General features: G+C 35.8%; 1 protein-coding gene across 1 annotated transcript in view; it reads right to left on the reverse strand.

Annotated features, from left to right (window-relative positions):
• LOC103207853 (N-deacetylase and N-sulfotransferase 4) overlaps positions 1-11,660 on the reverse strand; it is a 497,519-nt gene that overhangs the window by 206,412 nt on the left and 279,447 nt on the right. The window contains exon 4 of the mRNA XM_007953542.1: positions 6,138-6,323. Coding sequence (XP_007951733.1) covers positions 6,138-6,323 — 186 coding nt within the window. The remainder of the gene's footprint in view (positions 1-6,137; positions 6,324-11,660) is intronic.

Consider the following 11,660-nt stretch of genomic DNA (forward strand, 5'->3'; position numbering starts at 1 on the left):
CTTCCTTCTGAGGAGTGGCTGGTGGGTTTGAACCACCAGCCTTCTGGTTAGCAGTCAAGTGCCTCAGGCATTATGATACCAGAGCTCCTCCCAGTGCAATCAGACATCTGATTTCTTGACTGCTGCTTCTGTGGGAGTTGATTGTGGATCCAAATAAAATTAAATCCTTGCCAACTTCAATCATTTCTCCATTTATTGTAATGCTGTTTATTGATCCAGTTGTGAAGATTTTTGTTTTCTTTACATTGAGGTTTAATCCATACTGAAGACTGTAGTCTTAGATGTTCATCAGTAAGTGCTTAACTTTCAGCAGACAAGTTGTGTCATCTCCTTATCTCAGGTTGTTAATGAGTCTTACTCCAATTCTGATGCCAAATTCTTATTCCTAATATCTGGCTTCTTGGACTATTTGCTCAGCATACAGATTCAATAAGTATGGTTAAAAAAAAGTACAACTCTGACCCAAACCTTTCCTGATTTTAAACCTTAATCTGTTTGAATGACAGCCTCTTGATCTACATACAGGTTCCTCATGAACACAATTAAGCGTTCTGGAATTCTTCACAATGTTATACATAATTTTTTATGATCCACACAATCGAATGCCTTGGCATAGTCAATAAAGCACAGGTAAGCATCTTTCTGGTATTCTTTCCTTTAAACCAAGATCCATCTGTCAACAATGATATCCCTCATTCCATGTCCTTTTCTGAATCCAGCTTGGATTTTTGGAGGTTCCCTGTCAATATACTACTGCAAATGTTTTTTGACTTATCTTCAGAAAAAGTTTACTTGCGTGTTGTATTGTTTGATGATTTCCACATTCTGTTGGATCATCTTTTTTTTTGGAATGAGTACAAATATAAATCTCTTTCTGTTTTCCAAATTTCTTGGCATAAACAAGTACGTGCCTCCAGCACTATATCCATTGTTGAAACATCTCAATGAGTATTCTGTCCATTCCTGGAGACTTGTTTTTTTGTCAATTCTTTCAGTGTAGCTTGGACTTCTTCCTTCAAAATTATTGGTCCTTGATCATATGCTACCTCCTGAAATGGTTGAACATCGACCAATTATTTTTAGGACTTGACTGCTAATCAGAATGCTGGTAGTTCAAGCCCACCAGCCACTCCTCAGAAGGAAGGTTGGGAAATCTACTTCCATAGTGATACCACCTTGGAAACCCAAAGTTGGGTCCGAATTGACGGTACATAGCAACAACAACAACACAGTGACTCTATGTTTTCTTTCCATCTTCTTTTGATGTTTCCTGCATTGTTCAATATTTTGCCCATAGAATCCTTCAATATTGTAACTCAAGGGTGCATTCATTTTTTTTATTGAGAAATGCCAAAAGTGTTAGTCCCTTTTGGTTTTCTAACTCTAGGTCATTGTACATTTAATTGTTATACTTTCCTTTGTCTTCTTGAGCCTCTTTATTATCTTCTGTTCAGCACTTTTATCATTTCTTCCATTTGCTTTAGTTACTCTATGTTCAAAAACAGGTTCCGGAGTCTCTTTTGACAACCGTTTTGGTATTCTCTACCTTTCCTGTCATTTAAATGACCCTTTGCTTTCTTCATGTACAATGCTCTTGATGTCATAACACAACTCATTTGGTCTTCAATTATTGGTGTTCAATGGATCAAATCTATTCTTCAAATGGTCTCTAGATTCTGGTGGGTTATAATCATGCTCATATTTTGGCTCCTGTGGACTTGTTTTAATTTGCTTCATCTTCAACTTGAATTTGTACATGAATAATTGATGATCTGTTCCACAGTCAGCTCCTGGCCTTGTTTTGACTGAAGATTTTGTGCTTCTCCATCACCTCTTTCTACAGATGTAGTCAATTTGATTCCTGTGTATTCTATCTGGTGAGGTCCACATGTAGAGTCACCATTTAAGTTGTTGAAAAAAGGTATTTGCAATAAGTTGTTGGTCTTGCAAAATTCTATCATGATGTCTCTGGCACCATTTCTATCACCAGGGCCATATTTTCCAACTACTGATGCTTCTTGTTCACTTCCAATTTTCACATATCGATGACCAGTAATCATCAATCCATCTTGATTACATGTTTGGTCAATTTTAAACTGCAGAAGTTGGTAAAAATATTCAATTTCTTCATCTTTGACTTTAGTGGTTGGTGCATAAATCTGAATAATAGTAGTATTAACTGGTCTTTTTGGTGATTATACTATCATTGATGACATTGTACTTCAGAAAAGATCTTGAAATATTCTTTTTGATGATGAATGTGACACCATTCCTCTTCAATTTGTCATTCACAGCACAGTAGACCATAGGACTGTCTGATTCACAATGGCTAACACCAGTCCATTTCAGCTCACTAATACCTGGGATATTGATATTTATGCATTCCATTTCATATTTTGAAAACTTACAATTTTCCTAAATTCATACTTCTTACATTCCATGTTCTGATTATTAATGGATATTTGCTGCTGTTTCTTCCCATTTTTGTTGTGGCCCATGAGCAATTGAAGATCCTGAAACTTTTGCTCCATCCAAGTTGTTAAAGTCAACTGTTCCTTGAGGAGGCAATTCTTCCCTAGTCATATCTAGAGTGCCTTCCAACCTGAGGGGCTCATCTTCTGGAATTATAGCAGCATCATTTCATCCCTATACATAAAGTTTTCCAGTAGTATATCAGACAGTGTTTCATGGCTATTCATAACGTTTTCAGGGGACAATATTTCCAGGACTGGATGGCCCCATCTTTCTTCCTAGTCTGTCTTAGTCTGGAAGCTCTGCAGAAACCTGTACAAAAAGGGTGATCCTGCTGGTATTTGAAATACTCATAGCATACATTCCAGCCTCATAGAAGCCTTTGTTTTAGTGTAGTTTGGATTTCTTCTTTCAGCACCACAGGTTCTTGATCATATACTACCTCCTGAAATGGTTGAATATGGACTAATTCTTTTGATACAGTGACTCTATGTATTTCTTCCAAATTTTGATGCTACATATGTAAATTAATATTTTGCCCTGGTAGTTGTTAGGCAAGTTGGCTCCAACTCATAGTGACCATATGTACAACAGAATGAAATACTACTCAGTCCTGCACCAGCTTCACAATTTGCTATATCTGAGCCCATCATTGCAGCCACAATGTCAGTCCATGTCATTGAAGTCCTTCCCCTCTCTTGTTGACTCTCTATTTTGCCCATAGAATCCTTCAGTATTACAATTTGAGGCTTGAATTTTTTTCTTCAGTTCTTTCAGCTTGAAAAAGGCCTAGCATTTTCTTCCCTTTTGGTTTCTTAACTCCAGATCTTTGCATATTTGCGTATAAAACTTTACTTTTCTTCTTGAGCCGCCCTTTGAAATCTTATGTTCAGTTTTTTTATCTTATCAAATCTTTTACTTGCTTTTACTTGTAAGTTACTAAAGCAAGTAACTTACTCTATGTTCAAGAGCAAGTTAAGGGTATGTGCTGGCATTTTATCTTGGGTGTTAGATATGGTTACTTTTTTCTTTCTCTTTTTTAAATTGTGATTTGGGTGAAAGTTTACAGAAAAACTCATTTTTCTCACAGCAGTTCATACACATTTTGTTTCATAACATTGATTGGTAACTCCATAATGTAAAAGCTCTCCTCCCACTTCCTCCTTGTATTTAACGTTTCCCTGTGTCCTTCTTTTCTATGTATTCCTGACCTTTGAACTATCTCTCTGTGCAAATACTGCTCTTCTGGTCTCCTATGATTGATTGTTCTAAGGAGTGTACCTGCCTTTTGTAAATGTTCACTTTATAGACCTTTGTATTGTTTGTCTGGAACCCACAAGAGTGAGTTCAGTTCAAGGCATGAAGAATGACTAGGTGCCTTAGTCTTGGGAGTTTCACCTATCTCTATCAAACCAATAAGTCTGGTCATTTTTATGATTTTGAGTTTCTTTCCACATTTTTCTCCCCCTCTTTCCAGGATTTCTTGCACTGATCCCTTTCCTAGTGGTTGGCAGTGGTAGCTGGGCAATATCTTCTTCTGGTTTCAAGGACATATAGGATGAGGTTCACAGGGTCCATTTGTCCCTTGGACTAATTGTTTCCATATGTCTTTGGTTTTCTTCATTCTTCTTTGCTCTGGACAAGGAGAAACAAATTGGTGCATCTAGATGGCCACTTGCAATCTTTTAAGATCCCAGTCACTATCCATCAAAGCAGGATGTAGAACAGTGTTTTTGGTAGTATGTTATGCTGATTGAGCTTGGTGTTCCCTGAGACCGTGGTCCTGAGCCCACAGGTTCAACAATTCAGTCTCTCAGGATGGTTGGCTGTGGCTAAGAAGTTATCATAACTTTGCCCTCTGTTAGTTCTGTTTATATGGACATTCTTACAGCACATACAAATATGTATATAGAAATATCATCTGCCAACATTATCTGTGGTCATGAGTATATTCCCTTTTGCCTAGATATACCTGATGCACTTTCACATATACCATATTTCATTAACAGTAATAACAAACATTAATCTATGGGTAAATACATAGGTAAACCAAAAAAACAAATTCACAGTCATCAAGTAGATTCTGACTTATAGTGACCCCCTTTGGGTTTCCAAGGCTATAAATCTTTACAGAAGTAGATTGTCCAGTCTTAATTCTGTGGAGTAGCTGGTGGTTTTCAACTGACAACCTTCTAGTTAGCAGTCAAATGCCTTCGGCACTACACCACCAGTGCTCTATTAATTATTTGTTTAGATACACATATATATATCCCTTCAGAAACTATTAAATCTTCAAGAAAAAGACCCAGGTGTTATTGATATTTATATCACTAACACCAGGCAGAGTCCTTGACATAATATTTTCATTAAATATAATTCTTAATTGAATTAGATTGAATTATAAAAGTAACCATATCTAGACATACTTGATTATTCAGCCTATCTACCTAGATAGGTAGAATACCTAGAATAAAGATTCAGATCGTATCTTATAGGCAAAGAAATAATCTGAACATATATATATTTATACATGAATTGTGTATGTATATCTGTCTATCTCTATCTATCTATCTATCTATCTATCTATTTATAATTTTAGAAAGGTAATTCTAAGTGCAATCTGAGTAATGGATTACCAAAAACCATACCCATTGCCATTGAGTCGATTCCAACTCATTGCTACCCTTACAGGACACAGTAGAACTGCCCCATAGGGTATCCAAGGCTGTAAATATTTACAGAAGCACACTGCTGCATCTTTCTCCCATGGAGTGGCTGGTGGGTTCAAATTGCTGAGGTTTTGGCTACCAACTGATTACTTTAACAACTTTGTCACTAGAGCTCTTTGAATAATGCATCAAGGGGTATAAATATTTAAAGGAAGAAGAACAGTTTGCAAACCCTTACTGTGATGTAGGCAATGATGATGAGGATAGGATTTCAGGCACCAAAAGTGGAGATGGATGTTTTAAGATGGCCAAGTTTATCTCCAGTGAATAATATCATTTTTTTTCATCCCAGTAAATAATTGTAAACTTACATACAAAACGTACCTGTTTTTATATTCATTAATAGGGACTGATATGTTATTTGAACCTCAGATGATTATTTTTCACCAATTATATCTGAAAAGAAAATATACATTTCCATTTTTGGAATAGGTGAGAAAAGAAAGAAGAGATGAAAAAGAGCAGTGTCCTAAGATACTCTTGAATGTCTAAAAGCCTAAATGAACTGAGTGGATAAATTTAGTTTGATTTTGTCTGGCAATAGTGTAGCAACAGAAAAGGTGTTTTTTGATCCACATACCCATAGTCTTCCTGGAAAATTCCCAGTAAAATGACCAAAAGAAATAGACATTGAAACATATCCAGAGAAGAATAGAATCCTGATACAAAGCTTCAACCCAAAACCAGCAGTGAATGATCTATATTAAATTCATTTCCAATATTTTTGAGCTAGTTTTGGACTCTCCACCCACCCCATAGCTTGAGAAACAAGCCCATAGCCAAATAATATGTTAATGGGTGGCCAGTTATCACCATAGTCTGTTAGTAAACTCTAATATTGTTGTAAAAAAGTTTGAAGTTACACCCTCAGAGGTGATGTAAAATATATCTTCATTGAACATGTAGATAGATATATACACACCACTATATGCTCACCATGATACTATTGTGAATGAAGCCTTTCCTGTACCGTGCAGGCTTCAAATGTGGATACTCTTCAGTGCTGGTAACTTGAATATCCCAGACCTTCTTCCATGCTGCATAAAGCTGTATATGAACTGGGTAGACTCCTGAGTGATGTGGTGCCACTGCATAGCCCATGCTGACAGGGATCCCATGCTCCTGAAAGAAAGCCAGAACAACATCATGATATGGTATTGAGTTCAATTAAAAATTTTCCATAGGGATTTATTCTGGTTACTTGAATTCTGTGCTAAGTAAGTAAAATAATAATAATAAAAAAAACGAACTAGCAAACTAGAGTCTTTGTCTTTTAGCAGCTTAAAATTTTAAAGCACTCTGATGATATAATACAAATAGTAATTAATTTGGGCAACTTGAATATGGATAAGATTAATTTTGAATTTAGAAAATTAATTTGACTTTTTCTCAAATATATACTGAAAAAAAAAGAGATGGTGTCACTTAAGCAAGTGCCCAAAGATCAAAGGGAACCACTTGTGCACTCGTGTGTATCTGTGTGTGTGTTTGTGTTGGTAATGGTAACAGTGTACACTATACAGCAGGAGAGAGACACCATGGTCTTTAACATAACCAGGAAAGTAAATATTAACCATAAAGTTAAGAGTTCTTACTGAAAAACTGGGGGATTTAGATTTATTTCAATTCAAATAGTGTAGAAAAGGAAGCTTTCTAGTGTAGAAAAGGAACCTCTCTGAGCATGGAGGGCTATGATCTGCTTTGTGTTTCAGGAAGGAAAATATGGTGACCACATGTCAAAATGAGCTAAAAGTGGGGAGATAAATGAATTAAGTTAAACATGAGGAAGATGTTGCAATAATGCAGATTAGAGGGAACTTGGGTACCTAAAAGAGATTACTGGTGGTCAGATTAAAAGGCAGGAGACACATGCCATATAAGATCCAAAGATATATTGGATAGAGTGAGAGAATAAAAAAAAATAAAAGTTAAGGTTCTTCTTCTGTTTTTGAACATTTATAGCTCAAGTTATTTTTATAAAACAGACACTTTAATGTGGGGATGCTTACCTTTGGTAAACAGAAAACTCTAAAGGAAAACAAATATAAATGAAAAAAAAAATATGAAAAAAATTGTCAAACACTTGTATTATATTACTGGGTCCATAAATTGATCTGCAGTTTTCTAATTTCTGCATTTTATATCTTTCTCTTTAAATTAAACATTTATCTTCTTTATAAGAACTCCTTGTAAGATTGAATATCATCAATTGTGATTATAAATGACAATTTACAGTCATATGTGAAAGCTGATTGAATCAATAAACAGAGCACAAAAGTGTTGACAATTGCCATTTATATTTTCTATTACATGGTGTACAGCATAAGAAAAGAATTCAGTCTGGTGTAATAAGCAGTGAATGGATCACATACCTCCAATGCCTAAGTCATATGCCACACTTGGCTCAGAAGATGAGCCCTGAGTGTTTCAAAAGACTTCATTATTCTTTCTTTCATTGAATGACCCTCATCATATAGCCAAATTCACCTCTCTTTCACCAAGACTATGTGTTTTCTAACATCTATTACAATAAATGGCTCTGTAGAAATACTGAATTTTGAAATCAATGCTGTAAAATGAATTTGAGCCTTTTGCTACACTCTAGGGAAGATTAATTTCTTGGTACCTAGAGAAGAAAAATACTTATTCTAAAAGCTTTTATTTCCAAACTAAGGCAAGATTGGAAAAACCCAATAAAAACGCTACTTGGAAGATACAGGAGGAGGAGCAAGCAACTGCTATCACCTTGACACATCACTAAGGGTTGTGCCCTGGGAAAGCTTAGTTCTCTCTGGAAAGTTCCATGCTGCTCAAGTAATCTGAGGATGAATGTCTTCTTATAACCTTGAAAATGTGTGCTGTGGGTACTCTGGGTATGAGACAGAGACTAACCTCCTCATGAGAAAAATCTAGGGTCAATAGTGTTCAAACCCCACTTTTTGGAAAATAGAATTTGTGTGATTGCAGCCTAGAGAAGGAATTTAGATTTACAGGAAAAGAAAAAAAAAAAAAAAAAGTCTGTCACATTCCTATTACTCTCTAGAGTGATTCACACTGCAGCTACATAATAGACTCATCCTATAACTTGAAAAATGTCAAAATCAACAGTGTACAAATTAATAGCCTTCACTAAGCATGCTCATAGTCCTCATTGGGTACCATTTTATAGATATATATTTTAAATATGGCACTTAGAATACTAAATTAGTGAGAGTCCTAAAAACAAAGAGATGAAAAATGAATTCAGTGAAGTGAACTGCAGTATCAAACAACTGTATCTCTTCAGGGAAAAAAAAAAATCACTTTTGACAGGTAGTAAAATGAATTGTAGAATTTTCATGAAAAAACCAGAAGGTAAAAAGCAATTGATTTGGGCAGTAGGAAGGAAGGGGCAGTAAAAAGATTTTATTATATTTATTGATTTCTGGGGGCTCAATGTTATACTGATTATAAGGTCATCTTATCACACTGGCAATTGGAGCTCAATCAAAATTATAAATCACCCTTAGATAATTATGAGTTTATACTTTTTCAATATAAATGATAACACAGAGGGAAAAGTAATTCCCTAGGCACTCTTTTTCTGTTATCAAGGGGCTTAATTGTCTAGATATTTTCATTCTTTACTGTCCAGGACTTAAGACCCACTTCTTCACAGACTTGGTCAAGCAGAAGGTGAACTGAACATCATCTTTACATAAGATCACCAAAATTACAAGGTAAGAAAGACTTTCCAGTGTATATATAGGACATACTTTAAAGCATAATAATATACTATATGCAACAGAACACAAAAATTCAAATATTATTATTATTATTATTTATTAAAACAATGTCTCTCACAAGATCTAAGAATTCTATAATATGTTATGACTTTCTACCACTCATATTAGGAGCTCTGGTGGCATAGTGCCTAAAGCAATTGACTGCTAACCAGAAGGCTGGAGTTCAAACACATCAGCTACTCCTTGGAAGGAAAATTGGGCACTCATATATATAGGGAGTTTGACTTGATTTAATTTTTCAGTTACATTAAATTCTTTGTTGGTTGGAGAATAAGATAGTGTAGTAATTTACATATTATATGAAACTAGGGTCATCATGTTTCAACAATAAGGATAACATAAAATGTGTTTAACACTAAAGCTCTATCAGCAACTGAAATTATTTCATTTAAATTTTCTTCAATCATCTTTTTTTTTTCTTTTATCATAGCTCCTTGTCATTACTTATTGTTGCAGTCAGTTATTTGATTCTGACTCATTGTGACCCCATGGGACAGAGTAAAAGTGACCCATAAGGTTCCCAAAGCTATAATCTTTATGGAAGCAGACTGCCACATTTTCCTCCCACAGAGCAGCTGGTGAGTTCAAACAACTGACCTTTCAGTTAAGAGTTGATACTTTAACCACTGTGCCACTAGGGCTTCTTTGTAATTGCTTAGCATCTGATATTTTTGGAAGTGTATTAATACATAATTTGATCCTCAAAAATAATATTGAGAGGCTGGATACTATTATCAAATCTGGAAATTGTGGCTCAGAGAAGTAAATGATTTGCTCATGTTCACAAGTCCTCTCAATTCATAGGCTCTGCTTTTGCTTTTTCACTAAGTTGTCTCTTACATGACCCCTCAGTCAATAATTGTAAAGTACTACACTTACAAAGGGAGCTCTGGTGGCATAGTGCCTAAGGCATTTGACTGCTAACTAGAAGGCCAGTGGTTCAAATCCACTAGTCATTCCTTGGAAGATAAAGCAATCTACTTCTGCAATGATACTGCCTCAGAAACCCAAGGAGGGGTCACTAAGGGTTGGATTCAACTCGATGACAGTGAGTTTGGTCTGGTTTTGGAGTATACTTACAAAAGACAATTAATTTGAACATATACTTTTGAACTGGAATTCCTATGCAACCTCTTTTACTTGGAGGTATTATACAGCAAGTTAAAGATCCACATTTCCCAGACTTCTCTGAAGCTATGGTTTTTCGTGCAAATGAATTTCAACTAATTAGACATTCAGGACAAATTTCAGAAAGCAGTAAGAAGACAGAAGACAAATTCTGGCCAGTTCTATCTCCTGTGGCTGGCACCTGAGAGCTTGAAAATAAGGGGCTGTTTTGCAGCTGTAAATAGTACTCATTTGCAGGGGCAGCAGTGGCTGCTTATTGCTTAGGCCAGAGCTCCAGTGGTAGCCTCCAAAGTCATAGCTCCCTCAGGGAACAAGTTCTATTTACCTCTGCAAGTCTCCATAAGAATACATGCTAGAATCTGTTTTATCAGCCCTTCCAAACTTTTTGGAAGCAGTTAAATCTCCGAAATAAAATATTCCCTGCTTAAAATACCTAAAGTGGCTTCTGTTTCTAGCATGGAGACCTGACTGATACAGGTGGTCTTTACCTCTTACTAGTAAGTTTAAAGTGAGCTCCTTATGGTACATGTAGTTAATATGCTTGGATGCTAACCAAAAGGTTGGATGTTTGAATCCACCCAGAAGGGCCTCAGAAGAAAGACTTGGTAATCTACTTCTGAAAAATCAGCCATTTCAAAACCTAAGGAGCACAGTTTTATTGTCACATCTGAGGTGGTCATAAAATGGAATAGAACTCAGCGGCAATTGTTGTTGGTTTAATAACTGTGTTGTTTTTGGTAGGTTCTGGTAATTGGTTTTGACTCATAGTAACTCTCTATGACAGAGTAGAACTGCTTCATAGGTTTTTCTTGGCTGTAATCATTATGAAAACATATCTCCAGGACTTTCCTCTGTGGTGCCACTGACAGGGTTTGAACCACCAACCTTTCCATTAGCAGCTAAGGTTTAATTTTTTGCACAACCGGGGTTCATTTTAATATGTATAAAATATATAGAAGATTCAATTTAGAAGTCTAGTGGTTTCAATTCCAGGAAACTGGAAGAGTTTGGTACAGTTTTTGCCAATATTTCTCCAATAAAACTGGTTGATAGATGACCAACACTGATTTGCCTAGCTGGGAACTACTGTGCAATACATATGACTGCTAAACCTTATGCACCAAGGAATTCCAGAAAATTTAATTATGCTCATGAGGAATGTTCACACAGATGAAGAGATAGTCCTTTGAACAGATTTAAAATCAAGAAAGGTGTGTGTCAGTGTTGTCTTGTTTTACCATACTTATTCAAACTACATATTGAGCAAAGCTTCTGAGAAGATGGACTATATGAATATTAATACAGCATCAGCATTGGTAGAAGACCCATTAAAACCTGTGATATGTAGATGAGACAACCTTGATAACTGAAAGCACAGAAGACTTGAAGCACATATTGATGCATATCAAAGACCACAGCATTCACAAGGGAGCAGGATACAGACCCAGATCACATCCCTGAGGAAGAAGCAGCATTGGAACTCTCACATTAGGAATTTAAAAGAATTATATATAGGTATCTTCAAAGGACTGAGAAACAGACCAAA

This window comes from Orycteropus afer, unplaced genomic scaffold (genome assembly GCF_000298275.1).
Source record: "Orycteropus afer afer isolate SDZICR_OR568_19922 unplaced genomic scaffold, OryAfe1.0 scaffold00400, whole genome shotgun sequence".
Lineage (NCBI taxonomy): Eukaryota > Metazoa > Chordata > Mammalia > Tubulidentata > Orycteropodidae > Orycteropus > Orycteropus afer.